This window comes from Heptranchias perlo, chromosome 31 (assembly GCF_035084215.1).
Source record: "Heptranchias perlo isolate sHepPer1 chromosome 31, sHepPer1.hap1, whole genome shotgun sequence".
In the NCBI taxonomy this organism is placed as follows: Eukaryota; Metazoa; Chordata; class Chondrichthyes; order Hexanchiformes; family Hexanchidae; genus Heptranchias; species Heptranchias perlo.
Window position 1 is genome coordinate 33285622 of NC_090355.1, and position 23003 is coordinate 33308624.

Below are 23003 nucleotides of genomic sequence, written 5' to 3' on the forward strand. Positions count from 1 at the left end.
TCCCCTCGTGAAGCTCCTTGGGACATTTGACCAAATTAAAAGCACTGATAAATGTATACATCAAACTGAAGGCACCCATTAAACAAGTCATCTTTCTGAATTTAAAAAGACTGCATCTGATATCAAAGATGGTCAACTATCATTTTAATTAAATCACACAAGGAACAAAAAAGATAACACTTTATTTGGTCATGTGAAAAAAGCATCAGCTGCTTTATTTAAATAAACCAGATCCTTTCATATGGAAAGAGCTATTACAAATCACATATTTGAAAGGATAAACAATAGGTACTGAACTGTAAACCAGAGGCCAACACCCACCCAACCAGTTCAGCCTCATTAATAAATAACTCCTCAGTGTACACAACATATCCACTGTCTGTCCTTTCAAATATCAAATCTACACGAAAAAACAAGAACAGATAAGGCCAAAAGACTAATATGCACGTTTCTGGTTATAAACAAACAAAAAAAGTTATAATGGTAAATGTCTTTAAAGTAACTCTCAGAAGATTCTAACTCTTCTTGGAATTGAAGTAGAACATTTATAAAAAATGATATAAAAGGATATAGGGCTGGGGGCCAGGACATTCTAAAGATATATACTCAAAAACACACCAAGGAAGCATAAAGGAAGTAAAAATGTCTCTGCTCCCCCTCCCACAATGGGTTTTGATATGAATTTGATTAATCTAGTAACATAAAAGGCATCAACTTTAGCACACTTCTCCCTCCCAGGCTGAACACATTTCTTTGACAACAAAATAAAGACTCATTCAACTGATAGGTAAGATGATCAGCACAATAGGGGCAAACAGGCTATGACAACGTTGAAAATTAACCTGCATTAATTAAAACCATGCTGAACATGTGCATTGCAAAGAAGGATTCAACAATAAAACTCAGGCAACTGAGGGAATTGCTTCCTTGAATCTTGGAAACTGAACTCTGAAAATATGCCTGGGTAGGTTTTTCTGCAAATTGAAAACTACCATACCAGTGCTGCCTGCAAATACTCGTTAATTGAGCCACTGTACATTATAGAATCAAAACTACAATTAAAAACACGTAAATAACTACATAATGCTGTACAATATTTAAGTCACATGCTTGAGAGCGAGGAACTCAAGCCATCTCTTTGCAATGGATTATTTAAGGGAGATACAGTCGACAGATTTCTGAAAACGTGCACGTGTCTTTTGGCCCCACCATTACAGAGTTGTCAGACAATATATAAATAATTGATCACTGTGAAACATACGCTTTGCTGGTATATTTCTACACATCAGTACATATTAAATAATGTAGTGTTCAGAAGAGACCATTGATTCAGAGGGAGAACTCATCAGTGGGACTGTTTCACTGATTGCATGAGCGTTCTGAGCAATGCATTATGGGGATATCTATTTTATAGCAAAACCATCGCCCTTTAAAGAGAGAATTTTTTTTTGAAGTGTGAAAGGAATCTGTTTTCTTTCATTTAATCTGCCTGCCATGTTAAATTTGGGGCAAATATTTCTGCTAAAAAAAAGGAGCAAGCCACAGACGCCCTGTCTATAATAATGCCAGACAGAAGCACAAGACAATTGGGGGCTGGCAGCTGTCTCTGTACAGGGGTACAGAGGGGGAAGAGAATCGTCCACCTGTTGGCTTGGTTGCAACACAATTACATATGGTGGTGATTTGGGTTACAGTGGCAGAAGCTCAGAGATTAGGTCACAAGCACAGTATCACAGATCCGTTCACAGTACATGAAGATAGGCCTGTGTGAAACCTTTGAAATTGTGGAAAACTCCAAATTTTAAAAAACATGGATTCAAATACAAGCTGCAGGCAGTAGAAAACCAGGCAGCCAACTAGATGGTCATGGATCTAAGTTCCAGAGCTGCCTGCCGCTTAACTCCTTGGGAACTCACCTCAGTCTACACACTGCTCCATTTCTTGGTGAGAAGTGGGTGGGGGGACAATTTGCCACACCCAGATTATAAGCACATCTGCTGTCAGTTGATCATAGAGTCATCATGGAGAACTTTAGCATCTCAGACTACCTTACCATCTAATGATCCACTAGCACGTCCCCTGTACCCCATTAAAACTTGCACTTCCAAAAACAGCTTTGCCAGAACAGATGACACTTCCACCTGCGCTTTCATCCAGCTGCACAGATGAAGAGCACCATGATGCATTGCTACTTTCTGAAGCTACAAAACAAGATGAAGACAATCACATTTCTCAGGTTGCGGTCTTGAATCTCTATTAAAATCAGGTACCTTTACGGAGAATCAACATGCTGATTAATAAATACCTGTAGTTGAGTGATTTACAGGGTATCATTTTACAAGAGAAGCGGTGTCAACAGCTCAGGTTCCTTGCTGATTTTATTCCCCCCATCAAATGGTGACATTTTTTTGATGTTGCTTGCATAGTCAATTTCAAAGCAAATACCGAGTCACTTTTCTAACACAGTAGGTGGACTTGTTGCATTTAACAGCCGTTGTAAAATCCAGGTCCCTCCAGTTACTTGCTCCCGAGTACTGACACACTTAATTTCAGCATGTGATTAAGGTAAATAAGCTCATCGGAAAAAGGTATTAAATTTTAGACTCAAAAAATAATATCCGCATAGACAGGCTAGAGTTATAATAGATGCATGTACTGACACTGAACGGGAGTTTTGCTGAAATAGGGGAAAGACACAAGAGACTCCCATCCAATCCTCCTCTCACACCCAAGAAAAGCTCTTGTCAAAATTGTGATACTTGTAGCAGAAGTCCAGTTGCTTGGTTTCAAGAACCGAAAGGTCTTAATACCTTTCCACATTTCTCTTTTCAGAATCTACCAACCACATGATTCACTGTTGCGTATCTGACCATCTCCCCAATTCACCATCTAATTACATCAGAGTAGAAAATCCTAAATCAATCATCTGCAGACTGTACTTAAATGACCCTCAGTGCTCCAGCTTTGTAAAACATTGATCTACTGTGCTGGATTCCTTACCGAGGCACCCATCAGTGTTAGGAGACACTAAGTGCTATACTATCATTAAAATGTTAAGATGGATTTTCTTTATTAGTCCTCAGTTAAGATCAAGGACTACTTCAAAATGACAGCAGAGACCTCACAGGATGACTTTAGTGACACTCCTGATTAAGTCCTGCTATTTTATTTCCCAAATTTTACAGCTAAAGTCAAATATATAAAAATGATAATTCATCAACACTGAAAAAAATATAATGAATTGGTAGCTCCCACTGGAGTAAAAACATTTAACAGTTCTGTCAATCTATGTCATACCAACTGTCTATGCCATGTTCATCCTAACAACTTGGACTTAATCGGTGTCTTGATCAGTTCCAAGTTTGCACACTTGAAAATGAGTGACTCAGTTCAGGCAGAAGGACATCTACAGCTCGAGTGTGGAAGAACTGTTGCAGAGCTCAATGGGGTGCCATATTTAGTTGTGTGCGTCAGGATACCTTGAGATCTTTCTCCTGACAGCTAACCTTTCAGCAGAGATACTGGTCTGGGTTCATTAACGTTGCATGTGAACTTAGAGCAGTATTCTGGATCAGTTCATTGGCAGCAAGAATGTGACGGAAGTCCCTGACCATAATTACAACGTAGACAGGGGCCAGCTGGAATGGGCCATGAATCAAGTTCAATATTATCATAGTCACAGTGCTAACTTCAACCCTGCAACGCTGTCAAACAGGCCAGCTTATACCAACATAGTTGATGGTTGCAAATAAGCTGAATGAAATCCTCCCCACCGCATTTGATCATCACAATAGAGGGCGAATGTCAAGAGGTCATTTAGAGAATGTCCATTGTAGAACTTAATCCTTGGATTCCAAATTACATTTTAACATGGATTCAGTCCTTTACAGACAAATGGAGGACAAAATTCACATTGTATCATGTGTGCTAGATAACTATGTACAGTGGAGTGTAGTAATCTAAATACCAAAGGTAAGAATAGCTCACCTTTAACAGGACTATCTGCAGTAGCCCATTAATACTGATGTTAAAGCTAAGTTATTGCAGGTGCCCATGACTACTTATGCACATTTATTTATTGTATTTATCCACATGCACTATACAGGTCATGACTGAAAAGCATGGTACTACTTTTAACAAATGAGTATCTATTCCTTATTTGGTGTCATGCTCCTCCAGGAAAGGATCCTCACTTTGCAAAGTTAACAATTTCTCTCATCTCGAGGTGTAGCAGTCACAGGAACCACTGTGCTAGATTAGAATCATTTGTATTTTGCACTTTAAGAAAATATGTGAGCTAACTGCCGACTTAAATGGTTTAATTGTCTATTCTGGAAATACAGTCACAACTCCATAACCCATTCTCAATAGTTGTGGGCAAAGTATACTGCATGAAGTAAAGTCTATACAGTCAGCAAACTCTGGGGATAGAATGACTTAAGTTTCCAAATTTGCAGACTAGCAATGGTTGGAAATATTTAACAAAAAAGCTCTGTTACATGTCCAAGAAAACAATGTACACTATTGATAATTTGTGTCTATTTAGCATCTCAATATTGTAGGCTTAATTCCACACATTTGTATCACTTACTGTGTAAATAAACAGCAAAACAATATGCAATGAAATAATCTATCAAACAATTGTCAAAACTGGTTGCATGGTTTCAACTACTGCCATTTCCCAAAGTTAGAATGCCTCTGTGACTAACTTAATACTGTTTAATATTGTGCTTCAGTCTTGAACATATATAAAATTTGACACTTTCCAAACTGCTATTATGGGAGTTTCACCCGACAGTCATTGTGAAAGTTGCAAGTCGAAATGCACTGAATTTTCGATCATCCTTACTTTCAGTACAACTTGCCCAAAACAAATATGAATGAATTATCGAGTGACAATGTACAGCTGTGTCCATTTGCATGGATGCCATAAAAATATATTACATATTCCAGCATATTTCTGATTTTTGTCCCCCATTCACAAAATAACCTGTGACTCGAAGTTAGATGATCATTATGTTGTGTGCAGTGACGCCGGGTGCATCATACTGTATAAGAAAGGAAACAGTACAACACACCAACAGTCAGTACTCAATACAACTATTCCATACAGTCAGTCTGCATCATTTCGAAGGACACTCCTTGCTTAAGTGAGGTGGAAATCTTGAATTCAACAGTGGCTATCAAATTAGAGTTATTCTCTAATGAGAAATACCAAAACCTCCAAAGTTCACATTACCTTGCACTGGTATCAGTTTTACTCTCTGCTTTGTTAAGACTGAGCAGCAAATGAAACATCAAATTTTAAAAAAATGAAGTCTTAGCATTCCAGAAATCCCGAGTCCTTTCTGATTTTTACATATATATATATATAGATATATATCATTTTTTAAAACTGCAGGGGATCCTTATGCTTCCCCATCTTCCACTTTAATGCCATGGTGCTCAACCGCTCCAGTTCAAACAGCTCTCTCCTGTGTCACAGCCTCGCTGGCTGGGTCCTGAATATTTGATACATTTAAGGTTGGGTTTTCTTCTCCGTGATCAGCAATAGCAGCGCCTGGCTCTATTTTCTGGCCAAGGTTAGCAAGCTTCCCCTGCTGATGCTGTTCGAAGAATTTCTGCGTCAACTGTAGCACCTCTGCCCTCTGTTTAGCCTTTGAAAATAAAATTTAGGAGACTTTAGTATTACCATTATAAAAACGTTCAGTCCACAATAGGGATACAGTTTAGAACTAGAATTCTTTTCTTTGGAATCACACATTCTTTAATCTGGTCATTTACACACAGTCAGATCAATTTCACAATCATCCTTTGTTTCACAGTAGTTTAAAGACTACAGTAAGTTACTGTACTCTATTCAAGTAGAGGATTCCCATCTTACCAGAGCTCAAGGTGGGCTGTTTTATACTGCAGCCTGTAAGTGAGAAAAATCTTGGGAGGACATTATTTTATCTTAATTTGATAGACTGCATTTCCTGATTTCTACAACATGACATGGGAATACTCAATGTCTCCCCATCCCCCACGAATTATCCTGCTCGCCCCAATTTTCACTCATGTAGCTTGGTGCCCGAGCTTTAGGTCAGCCTTCCCTCATCAGGAAGAAACTAATTTCACATAGAACTATTTGTCATGCTCCATTTATCACATCCATACATTCTGGATAGCAGCATCCAGGTCACACACTTCAGGGTGGGAGCTGTAATATGTAAACATTTGTCTGGGGGAGGGGTTGAAGGGGCAGCAGAAGCACGAATAAGGGCTTTTTTTTTTGAGAAAGTGGAGATGGGGGCGGAAAAAAGAAAAAGTGCCCGGGAGTCTTTGTAACATTTACATTTGCTCACCTTGAGATCCTCTTCTCCTCCCCTTTCAGAATTGCAAGCTCGAATTGCCGGTGCTGAATTCTCCCTTCCCGAGCTGTGCATACGAGGCGGGCGTATTGTGATGGGAGGCGCAATGGGACCCTTGTTCATTTGCATCACGGGACGCTGAATTGGAGTGGGATAAGTTCCAACATTGGGAGGCCTCATGTGCATGATCATGTTGCCCTGGGGTGGGGGCGGCATCTGAATAAGTTGCGGGGTAAGAGGGGGAGATGGAAAACAATAACATTAAATGCTTTTCAGTAGTTAATGCTAGATATTAACAGTTTGAGACACAGCTTTGTATTGCTAAAAATAAAATATTATTGCACCTGCTGTTCACAAACAACTGTATTGTAGTATAAATCATGATTCTATGGAAGTTAATAATCCATCTATATGGAATCAGACATTTACAACCAAGAAAGCCATTTGGCCTGCCTTGCCTGTGCTGGATCTTGGAAAAAGTTATCCACTTAGTCCCATTGCCCTGTCCCCCTGATAACCCATTAATTTTTTTCTTTTTCAAATACTTATCCATTTCCCCATTAAAAACCATTACGGATTCTGATTCCAGCACCATTTCTGACACAACATTTCATGTCCCGGCAAAACTCTGCTTAAAAAATCCTATGAGCGTTCCCTTTGTTCTTTTTATGATGATCTAAAATTTATGCCTTCTAGACATTGACTAGAGGAAATGATTTTTCCCTATTTACCTCATCAAAACCCCACACTCATTCTGAACCCTCTATTAAATCTCCTTTTAACCTTCTCTGTTCTAGTGAAAAGAATTGCTGTATCTCTCGTCTCTCCTCATAACTAAAGTCTCCCATCTTAGTAAATCCCTTCTGCACCTTCTCCATGGCCCTGATATCCTCCTTAAAGTAGGACACCCAAAACTGGATGTGTTTTAACTGCAACTTAACCAATGTATAGGTTTAGCATTACCTCTTCCTTTTGTACCCTATGCCCCTATTTATAAAACCTAGGATCCTGTATGTTTTCTCCCCACAGCTTCATCAACTCGTCCCACTTTTAAGGATATGTGTATATGAACCCTTAAGTCTCTGTGCTCTTCTACTCTTTTTAAAGGTTTACCACTTAGTGTTTATTTCCTCTCATTCTTCTTCCCAAAATGTATCTGCCCAGTCTGCCCTCCAGAAGTTGCTTACAGTCCTCTTCACAGTTAACCATGCTCCTTATTTTTGTGTGATCTGAAAATTGATACTGTGCCCCCTATGATGGAGTCCAGATCATTATATATCTATCTGGAGGGAGACGATCAATGGTGCTAACATTGGCCCCTGGTGGATACCACTGTTTACATCCCTCCAGTCCAATAAAAAATAACCCAGACTCTACTTTCTGTCCTATCCACATTGCCACACGCCAACCCTGTACTCCTGATTTTTAAAAAAAAATTTGTTCATGGGATGTGGGTGTCGCTGGCAAGGCCAGCATTTATTGCCTATCCCTAATTGCTCTCGAGAAGGTGGTGGTGAGCTGCCTTCATGAACCGCTGCAGTCGGTGTGGTGACGGTTCTCCCACGGTGCTGTTGGGTAGGGAGTTCCAGGATTTTGACCCAGTGACGACGAAGGAACGGCGATATATTTCCAAGTCGGGATGGTGTGTGACTTGGAGAGGAACGTATGGGTGATGTTGTGCCCATGTGCCTGCTGCCCTTGTCCTTCTGTTATCAGCAAGTCTTCTATGTAGCATCTTAGCAAACACCTTTCAAAAATTCTATTAAATTTGTCAGACACAATTTACCTTTTACAAATCCATGCAACTGTCTTTAATTAACCCACGTCCTTCTAAGCAAGTATTAATTATAGCCCACATTTTGTCCTCCACAAGTTCACCCACTACTGATGTTAGGCGGACTGGTCTATAGTTAACCTCATTTATCCCTTTCTCCCTTCTGGAACAGAGGTGCTACTTTGTCAACCCCCCCCCCTCACCCCAGCCCTCTGGCACAAGTTCCGACTCCAAGGATGTTTGAAAGATTTTGGCTAGAGCCCCTGCTATTTCCTCTCCAAGTTCCCTCAGCATTCTAGGATGGATGCCATTAGGGCCTTTTCCACTTGGAGTTCCATCAACTTTTTAAGTACCACTTCCTTATTCTATTTAATTGTCCCACCTCCTCCGCCTGTATCCTTTTATTCCCGTCACATTCTTTTACAAAGACCAAGTCAAAATACCGTTGCTATTTCTTCATCCCTCAAGAGACTTCCTTTTTCATCTCTAACTGACCTAACCTTTCTTTAACTATTCTTTTGCTTTTAATGTGCTTATAAAGTCCTTCACTATTTCCCTTTATGATCCTTGCCAGTCTTTCTTCATACCCCCTCGTAGCCATTCTAATCTTTTTTGCTTCCGCTCTATTTTCTACACTCGCTTGATTTTCTATTCTGTTAGTTCTTGATTTGTCACAAGCCGCTTTGCTTCATTTAAGTTTTGATTCCCCTACTCAAAGAACTTTTGCTGAAACCCTTGACTTTTGTGGGACTATGTAACCCTCACCCATTTGAAAGTTTTCCATTGTTTGTCTGTGGTCTTACCTACCATTTTCTCTTTCCCATTTATTTGGACCAGCTTCCTTTTTGATTTTGCTAATAATTGCTTTTATTAGCATCAGGTACCTTTACTGTTGACTGTTCCTTCTTCTTTTCAATTCTTATATTTAAAATAACTATGCTATAGTTGTTGTTTCCTAGATGTTCTCCTACCATTACCTTGACTCACTTTACTTCCTAGAACTACATTCAGCACTGCCTCCTTTCTTGTTGGACCAGAAACAGTGATCTAGGATGCAGCTCTGGATACACTAGAAACTTTGCCACTTCTATTGCTTTTAACCCAATCCATCTTTGGATAATTAGAATCACTCATTATTGTGGCCCCCATTGTTTCAACATTTTTCTCTAACTTATCTACAGGTCTTTTTGTTCTATCTCCTTTTCACTGATTGGTGGTCTATAATAAACTCTCAATGAAGTTACAGTTTCCTTCTTGTTCTATAATTCTAACAAAACAGATTTAGCCTTTTCACCACCTGTCATATTGCCCCTACACTCTAGTGTTGCAACAGAATCTTTGTTTAATACAGTCCTCTCCCCTCTCTCCCTTAATTTCTACTCTATCCCCGTGAGGAATGTGCAGCTCACAGTTCTGCCCTGGCCTGTGCCTCATTTCCCTTAATATTTTAATCATATGCCCACAGTAATTTGTGCCTCTAGCTCACTAATTTTATTCAGAATACTTGGTGTGTTCTGATGCTATGAGATTTATATTTTTACGTTCAAGTCAAACTGTCACTCATAGGTACAATCACAAACCTGTTGGGCGTAGTGCCCCTGGATGGCTCCTGGTATATTCAGGCCCATTGTGTTAGCAGCTGGTCCAGGTCCAGAAGTTTTCCCACTTGGGCTTGTACAACTGGGTCTAAAATGGAGCACAAAGTCAACAGGAACTGTAATATATTAGAGCACATTTCACAGGTGGCTGACAGCTCTGAGCCTTTACCACCTTTAAGATCAATTATGTTCAATTTCAGATATTTGTAAGACAGCTGCAGAGTTTAATGGTTCAAAAATGTGTCAACCCCAGATTAGTCTGATCAATTCTTCATTTGGTTCATGTTACATTATCCTCAGACTTGTCACTGGCCAATTGTTCTAAAAAAGATAACACTCCCACTGTTTGTATTTGGAATAATCCTTCACCAGCTGCAGGTACAAATCTGTTGTTTAAAATATTTTCCTCTCCCCGTATGATGCTAAATCCTTGGATAGTCTGTATCTTTTCTCCGTTAGGATACCAGCATATGAATAACCATTCAATGCATATGTACAGACAGGACTTGAACAAGTCAATCACTTACTGTAATGAAGAGTTATCACTCCATGCAGTAATTAGCAAGGTTCAGCTGCATCTCTCTTTTCCATTTCAATAGACTTTAATTTCACTATTTTTTTTTGTAGGGGACCATAATCTATGCATCAAAAAGTAGACTTGACCTTGGGTTTATTGCACACGTTAATAAAACATTGGTCACCGTTAAGAATTAGATCCTCACAGAACCTATTTAAATCATAACCCTCTTTTAAAAACAAATTTGAACAACATTTTAAAAAAACACAAAAATTCCCCTCTAAACATTTTAGGAAAGGCTGTTACCTGAAGAGGTTTGGGACAGGACCTCCAGACATCCCAGAGGAAACCTGTTTGTTGTCTGCAAACTGAAATGCATTAAGGTCCATTTGGGGAATCTAAAAAAAAAGTTTTTTAAAACTTTGAAATTATGCTAACATGGCTACATGTTTACATAAATCTATTGCTCTGTAGCTTTAGTAATTCAAAATCATACAAGGTTGCCATTCAGCCCATCCATCATGCCTGTGCCAGTGCTAACCCGACATTGGGGCTATCTACTCCAGTCTTTTGCTCTCCGCCTGTAACCTTTAATAATTTTCTTTAAACATTTATTTAATTTCTTCTTAGATGTAATGACTGACTTTGCTTCAACAACCACTTACATAGAAAAAAGATGCTACAATATAGAAACATGCTATACGGCCCAACTAGTCAGTGTTGCTATTTACATACCATGCCAGCAAACAGTCCTAATCACATTGCCCTGCCCTGTTGTCATATCCCTTCATTCCATTTTCCTTCATCACCTATCCAATCTAATCTTGAACACAGACCTAGTTTCTGCCTCAACTACTAATCCTGGAAGTGAATTCCACAGCCTCACAGCTCTTTGTGTAAAGAAGTTTCTCTTGCTCTCTGTTCTAAATCTCTTGCATTTAATCTTGTATCTACGGCCCTTTGTTCTAGACTCCTCAACTACTGAAAAAAGTCTGCTTCCGTCTACCCTATCCCATCCTTGCATATTTTTAAAGAAACATTTTCCATCATTTCGCTTCGCAATCTGCATTTCTCTAACGAAAAAAGCCACAATTTTTCATACTTTTTTTGCATTTATATCTCCTCCTACCAGGCAGCATCCTAGTGAATGTGGTTAGTACTCTCTCTAAAGTCTTAATATCCGTCCTATAGTGTGAAGTCCTATACTCCACACAGTACTCTAACTGAGGTCTTATGGTTTTATAAGCTCATGATTACCTCTTGGCTTTTATACTCCATACTTCTGGTGATTCCTAAAATTCCAATTGCCTTTTTTTTTTACAGTTTTATCAACCTGAGGTGCTCCCCTCAATGTGCAGTGAACCCGTACCCCCAAAATCCGTCTGCTCTTCCACAGCACTGAGCCTATTCCCATTCAGAGTATAATTCTTGCTGCTATTTTAAATAAAAATCAAAATGCATCACCTCACACTTCTGATACCGAAGTCCATCTGCCACTTTCTAGCCCACTCCCCTATTTTATTAATTAATATCCTATTGCAGCTTCCTTTGGTCCTCTAAGAAAATTAACTGCACGTCCTATTTTGGCATCATATGCAAATTTCCTCTAGACCTATATCCAAATCATTAATATAATGTAATGCAATTAATGTTCTAATACCCTCTTACATTAAAATGTCCTTTCACCTCCCCCTTTACGCTTCTAGCCTCTGACGTGCTATATTAAAGGTGCTATACAAATGGGAATTGTTGTTGTAATCCTAAATTTATGTCCCTATCCCTGAATTCACTGACCAGTGGAAAAAAATTTTCAAACCCTTTCAAAATTTTGAACACTTCCATCAGATTCCCCTTAACTTTCTCTACTCCAGTGATACAACAACTTGCATTGATACAGTGCCTCTAACGTATGAAAACGGCCCACGGCGTTTCACAGGGGTGTAATAGATGAAAATTGACAGAGCCAAAGGAGATATTAGGAGGGGGGACTAAAAGTTTGGTAAAAGAGGTAGAGCTTAGGGCCTAGATGGCTGAAAGCACGGCCACCAATGGTGGGGTGAAGGATGCATAAAAGAGGCCCGAGATGGAGGAATGCAGAGTTCTCGGAGGGTTGTAGGGCTGGAGGAAATAACAGAGATAGACAGGGGTGAGGCCATGAAGGAATTTGAACACGAGGATGAGAATTTTAAATTCAAGGTATTGGTCGACCAGGGGCTAACGTAGGCCAGTGAGCAGAGGGGTGATGGATGAACGGGACTTGGTGCGAATTAGGATGCGGGCAGCAGAGTTTTAGATGAGCTCGTTTGTGGAGGGTGGAAGATGGGAGGCTGGCCAGGAGAGCATTGGAATAGTCGAGTTTGGAGGTAATAAAAGCATGAATGCGGGTTTTAGCAGATGAGCTGAGGCAGGGGTGAAGACAGGAGATGTTACAGAGATGGAAGTAGGCGGTTTTTGTGATGGAGAGGGTATGGGGTCGGAAGCTCAGCTCAGGGTCAAATAGGATGCCAAGGTTGTGAATAGTCTGGTTCAGCCAGAGACCGTGGCCAGGGAGGGGGATGGAATTGATTGCGAGGGAACAGAGTTTGTGGCGGGAGCTGCTGACGATGGCTTCGGTCTTCCAATGTCTAATTGGAGGAAATTACTGCTCATCCAGGATTGGATGTCGGACAACCACGCATGATAACAGAGGCAGTGGAGGGATTGAGAAAGGTGCTGGTGAGGTAGAGCTGGGTGTTGTCAGTATACATGCTGAATCTGACTTTGGATGATGTTGCCGAGGGGCAGCATGTAGATGAGAACAAGGAGGGGCCCAAGGATAGACCCTGGGTGACTCCGGAGGCAACGATTACATTGCAGAAGATTCTCCAGCAACGACTGGAGGGGGGAACCTGGTGAGCGCAGTCCCACTCAGCTGGACAACAGAGGAGAGGCTTTGGAAGGAGGACACCTAAATTTATCAAGTTCGTCATTAGAACTATACCCTTTCATGCCTGTTACCGGTCCCAGTAAATTGTCCATGGCTTCAGTATCCTTTCTGTTATAGGGTGTGCAAAATTTCACACGCTATCACAACTGTGGCCTTGGTCCTGTACCCAATCCTTCTACATAAAAACCCCAAATCCCATTTGCTCTTTTTATGGCTCCTTCCAATTGCAATCCTGCTTTTAAAGATCTGTATGTCTATATTCCCAGAACTCTACTCTCACATTGGGAGTTTCACCTTTAGGATGTATTTCCATTTTCTCTTCTTTTCCCCCAAAATGTACAACTTCACATTTAGCTATGTTGAACCACACTTTCCACACATCTGCCCACTCCCCCTAACTCGTCTATAGTTTCCTGCATTCTTCATGATAGTTTACCACGCTCCCCTAATTTGGTATTGTCGTCAATTATTGATATTATTCCAACCCATGCTCACGTTCAAACTGTATGTATATGGAGGACGAGAGGGCCTCTAACGCAGATCTTTTAAGAGAAAAATACGCTTACTTGCTGCTTCAGCCAAGTATCTATCCATGTCACTACTTGATCTTGATGGGCCTTAAACTTCACAAATCTCTTTGTTGGTACTTCATAATACATGTTTTAATAGTCCAAATATACCAGATCCCCGGCATTCCTATTGGCTACATGCTCGGTAATTTACTTGCAGAATTCAATTAGATTCATCAAACATAATCTGTCCTTTACAAATCTGACCTGATAACCCCATATCTTTCTAACTTACTCCTTAATTTAGTTTCTAGCATTTTTTCTTCCAATAACATGAGGCTAACCGGGCTTTTGTTACCTGGCTTACCCTTTCCAAACATGGTGTAACTTTCAGCACCCTCCAACTCTTTGGTACAATTCATTTTTGCAGCAAATTTTGGATTACGGTTAGTACCTGTGCTATTTCGTCTCTCAGTATTCCGGAGAGTGGACCATCTGGGTCTGGTAACTTACCAACTTAAAAGTCCAATTAACCGTTTCAATATATTTATCTTTTTAATATTTACATTTATTAGTTGCTGCTCTGTGACCCTTTGTACTCTTGTGTTCCTTCCTTCACCCTTCTTTGTAAATACAGAGGTGAAATATACTTAGCATTTCTGCCATTCTCTACTATAAGACTGTCTTCTCCACCCATTAGTGGTCTCCCTTCTTTGGATCATCCTCTTGCTTCTGATGTGCTTATAAATCTTTTGTATTACCCTTCACATTAATCAGTTTTTTTGTTCTCTCTCAGCCCTTGCAATTCCTCCTTTGGCTTCTCTCCCATGCTTTTGGTATTTCTCCTGGTTTTCTTCTTTTTGGGCTTTATTTTCAACCTAATCTCATTCATCCGTGGAACTCTGGCATTTACCCTTGGGTGGAATCTTTTACTTCTTTGTCTGTATCGCTTCCATCTTGTACTTAAATATTTCTCACTGATTGGAAAGGCTGGCAGATAAAATGGCAATCATTTAATCGTCTGAAATTTATATTTCTTCCATCTCACACCACAGATTGATTCTATATTTTTTAGTCTGTTCGGGCTGCAAACCTCATTTCTAGTGGTGGACGAGTCTAGCACAAGGGGAGATAGAAATACGATTTAAGTGTAACAATTAGGAGAGATAGCAGGAGAAACATCTTTACAGAGAAGGTTGGGAGGCTGTGGAATGCACTATCGGAGTTAGTGATTGAAACAGAAACCGTCAGATAAGGCTGGTGAAAGAAAGGGAAATAAAGGAATGTGGAAACAGTGCAGGTACGTGGGATTAGGATCACTGTTCACATGGAAGATAAACACCAACAAAAAGTGGTTGGGTCAAATGGCTTGTCTCTGCGCTGTTATTTCTATGTAATTTTTATGTATTTAATAGATCTCTATATCTATCTGTCGGAAAATTAAGCTGATTGATCTGACCTCTCTGCCAGTGGGTAGAATAGGAGGCTGGGATCCTGGGGGCAGGATTCTTCTGGTCCCTCCAACACTCAAGTTCTGTGCTTGGGGAAGCTGGATGGACTGAGTTAATGCAATCAGTTGCTGCTGGCCTGAGCCGAACCTGGGCAGAGACAGCTGGGATCCAGGCAAAGACATGGTCACCTGCACAAGTAAGAAACATAATGAAGGTAGTTAGATTTTAGAATCTTAAACCACACCAATGCCAACTGCACAATACATACATCATATTCATCACACTATATGACCCTGTGATGCATCGTGAAAACAGACCAAGTGTCACTGGAAGCAGTAAACTGTTACCTGCTAAAAATTCATAATCACTTGTCACATCATGGTCATACAAAGCATTTTCAGTGACTATTAATTTTCAAACGTGAAGAGAAAAAGCTTTTACTTAGATACCTCTCAATGAATAAAAAGTAAATATTATGAGATGAGTTTTACTTTGCTTTCAAAAAGTTATTTTGGATTATTTACTGCCAGAATCTAATTGCGGGAACAAGACCCAAGTCTGCCCCCCACCCCTCGAGAGTCATTCTGAAAATGTTGGGCATTACATGGGTAAGTTTCACTATATCTGTTACCATCTTTCCACTCAGTGCTTCTTCTGATTTTCATCAACATTCGTTTCTCTACCCTGTGGCATCTCCCAAGCTGTGTCAGTCCTGCTCTGTCCTGTCACAATCTTCCCAAATATATTCTCTGCAGGTCCCACACTTCTAGCTCAATTCATCCATGGTATCCACAAGTCCTATGTTAATATTTTATGAATGCAAATAAAGTCTAACCACAAAACCAGAGCCAAAACTATTACAGTAAAATCATTGCCAAAACTTAGGTTTATATATATTTTACATCAATAACCCAACTTAATTCAGTAAAAAAGGCACTTTTTGACTACATTTAATACTATATTTTTAAAAGTGAGTGGCATGTAATAATAACATACATCAACATTTCAATAACAAATACAGTGTTGAGGTCAAACCTGAGACAGATCAAAAGTAAAAACTCCAGGTGGAAAAAAAATTGAAGCCAACAGATTCCTACTGAAATAAAAATGTGCATTTTGCTACACAAAGGTCATAAGAACTTCCCGAACCTGTATTAGCTGGGAGTCCATGATCTGTGAAGTGGCGAGTCCTGGCTGGTTTAGTTGGCTTTCATACATGAGGGGCTGATTTCCACCAATTGCTTGGTAATGAGAACCTGGCTGCGGTTTTACCATATCAGAGGCTGGAACTGCAGGGAAAGCCGTATATGGAGTTTTCAGAGGAGCCCCCGAAAGGACCATTGTGGACGGTTGAGACAGACTGGGATGCATGTACACTTGTGATCTGTGAACAACATCAAATTCCATTTAATTGCACTTCTCTCTCTACGCACACATGAAAAAAAACAATTGACTGGAACCTTCAATAAATCAAACACTCAGATGGAATTAATCTTTTCTTGATATCTCACTTATCACAAGGTGATACAGTGGCAGAATCAGCTACAATCCAACTTTAAAACCTGCTAAATATTGAGCAAAGATACCAAATAAATAAAAAAGGACATTTTAAAAACTTAGGCAACTTTCAATTTGTGCTCAAGAAATCAAATTTAACTTCTGCTATTTGAATATTGCCCATGCAAATTTATTGAGCAGCTGAAAAAATACTTCACATTCGTCATTCTAAAACAGAATTACTGGAGAGGTGCAGCAATTCTAAATTATGCTAAAATGGTATGACTGATACCTGAATGGCTGCATTGAACTGAACATTTCCTGGGACTGAGAGACAGGCAGTCCGTTCCGCAATCCAAGGGGAGCCTGAGCCTGTAAGGACGCGTGCAGGGGAATTGGAATCTGATGTGCAGCAGCAGCCTAAGGAAAGGTGAGAAAAAAATATTCAGCTATGATAATGAACAACTGCAGCTAAATTAAAATGGACAACTCCTCCGGTGATCAGGTTAAGTTTCACTACATTCAGACACACTGCAAAGGACAGGTATACATAGAATGTATAGCGCAGAAAGAGGCCATTCAGCCCAACAGGTCCATGCCGGTGTTTATGCTCCGCACAAGCCTCCTCCACCCCTCCTTATCTAACACTATCAGCATATCCTATTCCTTTCTTGCTCATCTAGTTTACCTGCTTGTTTATCTAGCATTCCTTTAAGTGCATTTATGCTATTTGCCTCAACTACTCCTTGTGGTAGCGAGTTCCAAATTCTAACCACTCTCTGGGTAAAGAAGTTTTTCCCGAATTCCCTATTGGATTTATTAGTGCCCACCTTATATTTATGGCCCCTAGTTTTGGTATCCCCCACAAGTGGAAACATCATCTTTACGTCTATCCTATCAAACCCCTTCATAATTTTAAATACCTCTCTCACTTCACACAGTGCCTCACTTTAACTCACTGAACAGCAATATCTGAATAGTGCCAGTGTTCCAAAACAACAGCACATTCAGACTACGTCAGTAGACGCTGGCACACACCAGTATTACTGCAAAGATTTTCAAAACTCAAGTTGCAAGTAACGATGAGACAGTGGTAGTTTCCTACAAAAAATGCGAACGAAAACTCCACCATTACCTGAGAGAGTCCAGCCTGGAAACCTTGCTGCTGTGGAATTGATTGAGGAAGGAGTCGGGTCTGACTGGCAAAGACATGGCCGTCCATGTACAAAGGAGAAATATGGCTCCCTGAAAAACCACAAATACAATGTTTCTCCTACTTGTAGATCCAGTGTCTAGATTACACAGGATGAATTATGGAAAACAAAACAAATTATCTTACTGTGAGAGAATGTGAAACTCCCACTCCCCACAACTGCTGGAAATCTGCCACATTAATGGCAGCATCACACTTAATCTAGTTGCACATATCAAAATAGAGCAAGACATTCCTTTACATAAAGCAGCTCGACTTGAAAAGCATTTTAATTTACCCATAAAGTATTAGACCCTTTTCAGATGCGAAGTAAACGTTGCATTCCACTGTTGCCCAGTTTGCATACTTTACATATAGAATCTGGGGAAATCTGTACTGTACTCCACAAAATGGGAATCGTCTTGTTTGGGAGTAATATAAAATGAGTAAATTTAGCAATTTAAAAAAAAATCAAGCAAATGTGTTTGCTTTAATTGCACGTCCTTAATGTGTATGATTTACTCTCTAATCGTCTTAATAGGAATCAGTCACTGACATGCAATCTTTAGGTGGGAGATCTAAGCTGCTACTTTGCCATGACCAATGTTATATCAATGTAATTTTACGATAATCTGATGGGACATATTCTACCAGAGCAAGCACAGATCAATCTTCCCCACCTCCCTGAAAATGATCGATCAATTTAATCATCAGGATCACTATTCAAAGCTGTCTTTTAAGATAACCAAAAGGCAGGCACTGATAACAATTAGCACAGAAGATCAAGATATCACATACCTGGCAAAGACACAGAAGGTGCAACTGACACCATGGGCATGGGTGGTACAGAAGAACACCCAATTGAGTTGTAACCTACCCCACTAGGGGGTCCTGTGTTGCACGGGGTCTGTGTACTGGCACTACTGCAGCCAGGTGAACTCTGTTCAGCAACATTTGGAGAATTTTCCCAGGCCTTGCGGGCGGACTCCATCTGTTCATAAAAAGAAAATGGGGCAAAATGCAGTGACGCTGACTGAAAAACTAAAACAGCAAAGCTGTCTGCTTCCAAATACCACGACCAATCCACGCACTCATCCATCAGGTATTAACTGCAGAGATTCTGATAGCTTCGGAAAACAACCTTGTCTGCTGAAAGGAGAACTGATGGGCTCACCAGGTAAGAATGAGATAAAGTTTCATTCAGTCTCTGAGTGGAACCAAAAGTGGCCCATTTGAATCCTGTGCTAGGAAGTCACTACAAGCCAACAAAACTCATTTAAACAGAACTGGGAAGAGGTTAAACTCTAAAGACGTAGATCAATCATTCTTACAATTTGCATAGGTTAAAAATTGACGTAGGCATCAGTTAGAAACAGTCATAGCTTTGCAGCTAGTTCATTTCAACTTGACGCCTTATTGGTTCAACACACCCAATCGTCATGGTACAAGAAACACAAAAATTTAGCATGCAGTAACAGCAGGCAATTAGGAAAGTAAATGGCATGTTGGCCTTTATTGCAGGGGGTTGGAGTACAAGAGTAAGGAAGTCTTACAACAATTGTACAGGGCTTTGGTGAGACCCCACCTGGAGTACTGCGTACAGTTTTGATCTCCTTATCTAAGGAAGGATATACTTGCCTTAGAGGCGGTGCAACGAAGGTTCACTAGGTTAATTCCTGGGATGAAAGGGTTTGTCCTATGAGGAGAGGTTGAGTAGAATGGGCCAATACTCTCTGGAGTTTAGAAGAACGAGAGGTGATCTCATTGAAACATTTAAGATTCTGAGAGGATTGACGGGGTAGATGCTGAGAGGTTGTTTTCCATGGCTGGAGAGTCTAGAACTAGAGGGCATAGTCGCAGGATAACGGGTCGGCCATTTAAGACTGAGATGAGGAGGAATTTCTTCGCTCTAACCATTGTTCCCTCTAAGCTTTGATTGAGTTTTTTGAAGGGGTAACCAAGAAGATAGATGAGGGCTACATGGACTTTAGCAAAGCCTTTGACAAGGTACCGCATGGTAGGTTGTTATATAAGGTTAAATCTCACAGGATCCAAGGTGAGGTAGCCAATTGGATACAAAATTGGATTGACGACAGGAGACAGAGGGTGGTTGTGGAGGGTTGTTTTTCAAACTGGAGGCCTGTGACCAGCGGTGTGCCTCAGGGATCGGTGCTGGGTCCGCTGTTATTTGTTATTTATATTAATGATTTGGACGAGAATTTAGGAGGCATGGTTAGTAAGTTTGCAGATGACACCAAGATTGGTGGCATTGTGGACAGTGAAGAAGGTTATCTAGGATTGCAACGGGATCTTGATAAATTGGGCCAGTGGGCCGATGAATGGCAGATGGAGTTTAATTTAGATAAATGTGTGATGCAATGCATTTTGATAGATCGAATCGGGCCAGGACCTACTCCGTTAATGGTAGGGCGTTGGGGAGAGTTATAGAACAAAGAGATCTAGGAGTACAGGTTCATAGCTCCTTGAAAGTGGAGTCACAGGTGGATAGGGTGGTGAAGAAGGCATTCAGCATGCTTGGTTTCATTGGTCAGAACATTGAATACAGGAGTTGGGATGTCTTGTTGAAGTTGTACAAGACATTAGTAAGGCCACACTTGGAATACTGTGTACAGTTCTGGTCACCCTATTATAGAAAGGATATTATTAAACTAGAAAGAGTGCAGAAAAGATTTACTAGGATGCTACCGGGACTTGATGGTTTGACTTATAGGGAGAGGTTGGATAGACTGAGACTTTTTTCCCTGGAGAGTAGGAGGTTTAGGGGTGATCTTATAGAAGTCTATAAAATAATGAGGGGCATAGATAAGGCAGATAGTTAAAATCTTTTCCCAAAGGTAGGGGAGTTTATAACGAGGGGGCATAGATTTAAGGTGAGAGGGGAGAGATACAAAAGGGTCCAGAGGGGCAATTTTTTCACTCAAAGGGTGGTGAGTGTCTGGAACGAGCTGCCAGAGGCAGTAGTAGAGGCGGGTACAATTTTGTCTTTTAAAAAGCATTTGGACAGTTACATGGGTAAGATGGGTATAGAGGGATATGGTCCAAGTGCAGGCAATTGGGACTAGCTTAGTGGTATAAACTGGGCGACATGGACATGTTGGGCCGAAGGGCCTGTTTCCATGTTGTAAACTTCTATGATTCTATGATTCTATAAGCTGCGCGCGTGCGCGGCTGCGCAGCAGTTTGTTATGTGCCGCGCATGTCATCATTCCGTCCGTGCACCAAACCAGTGCTCTCTGGTGGAGATGCTGCTGAGGTGACGTCAGCTACCAATCACTTTGCAGCAAGGGCGGGAGTTAGTTAGGTTGGACAGGAGTGTTGTACTGCGGATGTCAGGGTCTCGTGCGGGTCAGTGGTGCAGCTGCTCGGAGACTGGTCTCCACAAATAGTATACTGTCCTATGGATGGAGAGATATATATATTCATTGGACAAATAGTGTAAATGTGTGTACATATATAAAATATATTAAAGAAACAGTGTAACAATTTATAGAAGAAATAGTGTAAAAGTTTATTATATAAAAATATATACTAATTTGACAAATAGTGTAAAAGTTTCTTATGTATATATAGAGGCAGCCAAAATTAATGAGACCTGCAAGGTGTACAATTGTAAAGCAATAATTTTTTAAACCCTGGTGAGGATTCAATTGGGGGGGGGGGGGGGGGAGCTTTAATTAAACTGTTCCCTATCCCCAAATTCAGTGACTGATTTGACAGCTGTTTTGCATTTCTGACTCGATTTAAAAATTCTGATTGCACATGATTTATTTCTGTTTGAATCAGAGTCATTAAGCTGATTCAAGAAAAAGCTGATCGGAATCTTTCCCATCAGATAATTTTTAATAAAATATAACGAGACTGGTCTGCTCAATCCTTGTGCAACTTAAGAAACCCATTTCATAAATTATATAAATTTATCAGCCAACAACAAATTGTACATTTGTTCTGTTTGTTATATACCCTGAATATTTTCTAAAAAGATGTTCTATTCAAAGTTGTGATTTTTTTTTTTACGGTGGTGCACAAACCCAAATTCATTCCTCACATAGCCGAAAAAAATTAGAGGGAACGTTGTCAGAGGGTTGCGAATCTTTGGAACTATCTACCCCAGAGGGCTGTGGATGCTGAGTCGTTGAGTATATTTACGGCTGAGACAGATAGGTTTTTGGACTCTAGGGGAATTAAGGGATATGGAGATCGGGCAGGAAAGTGGAGTTGAGGTTGAAGATCAGCCATGATCTTATTGAATGGCGGAGCAGGCTCGAGGGGCTGTATGGCCTACTCCTGCTCCTATTTCTTATGTTCAATTAATTATGATGCTACTAAAACTTGTTAAAAAATCTGAATCAATTAACTTTTTATCACATTAATAATTTCCTAGAGTTTCCCCTGAATTGGTCACAATATTTCTTTGCTGTCTCTTTGCCTCTCCTAGGAGATAGTGTTGCTCGATGTTGGAATAAAGGTCCGGTAGGTTGCACCATTGACTGGATGGGGCGAGCTTGTTGGGCCTGATGGTCTCTCATTGCCAGTTTAGATGTTATCCACCACAGTGAGTCAAAAGCACTAAGAACAGCGAATAAGAAATTAAAGCACAAATAGAATTGTCATGCCTGGGCTGAATTGGCAGGGCCTATAGGTTTAGTTTGGACAGCTTAAGGTTAATACAAACAGAGCAATCAGTGATCGGGTGCGGCAGCCTTATGCTTCAACCTACCTTTAAAGTGAGGTCGGTGCTCGGAAGCGACACTGGAGTAAGGTTGGTACCCTGTTGCAGATGCTCCCTTCGTAGAATAGGGATTGACTGGCTCAACGTAACCTGGAAAACAAGAGCTTGGCATTAAATAAAAGAATTTGGACCCATCTTTGCATCAAGGGGTCAAGTAGGAGAATGGATAGCAAGCTGGCTACAAAACAGAAAACAGAGAGGAGGGGTTAAAGGTATTTACTCAGACTGGCAAAAGGTGGGAAGTAGTGTTCCATAAGGATCGGTGCTGGGACTACTGATGTTCATCATTTACATAAGCAATTTGGACTCGGGAATCGGAAATACAATTTCAAAATTTGCGGACGACACCAAATTGGGGGGTATAGTTAATACTGAAGAGGACTGCGACAAAATATAGGAAGACAATAATAAACTTGCAGAATAGGCATGTAATTGG

At 40.4% G+C, this 23003-nt stretch overlaps 1 protein-coding gene across 4 annotated transcripts in view; it reads right to left on the reverse strand.

Annotated features, from left to right (window-relative positions):
* Positions 1-180: 180 nt before the first annotated feature.
* The window catches only part of prrc2b (proline-rich coiled-coil 2B), a 72895-nt gene continuing 50072 nt past the window's right edge, over positions 181-23003 (reverse strand). For all 4 annotated transcript variants that reach the window (XM_067969922.1, XM_067969923.1, XM_067969924.1 and 1 more), the window contains exons 24-33: positions 22556-22657; positions 18616-18808; positions 17761-17870; positions 16918-17045; positions 16278-16512; positions 15137-15316; positions 10549-10640; positions 9708-9813; positions 6348-6569; positions 181-5657 (exon numbers count right to left, since the gene is read on the reverse strand). In XM_067969922.1, coding sequence (XP_067826023.1) covers positions 5460-5657; positions 6348-6569; positions 9708-9813; positions 10549-10640; positions 15137-15316; positions 16278-16512; positions 16918-17045; positions 17761-17870; positions 18616-18808; positions 22556-22657 — 1566 coding nt within the window. In that variant the 3' untranslated portion in view covers positions 181-5459. The remainder of the gene's footprint in view (positions 5658-6347; positions 6570-9707; positions 9814-10548; positions 10641-15136; positions 15317-16277; positions 16513-16917; positions 17046-17760; positions 17871-18615; positions 18809-22555; positions 22658-23003) is intronic.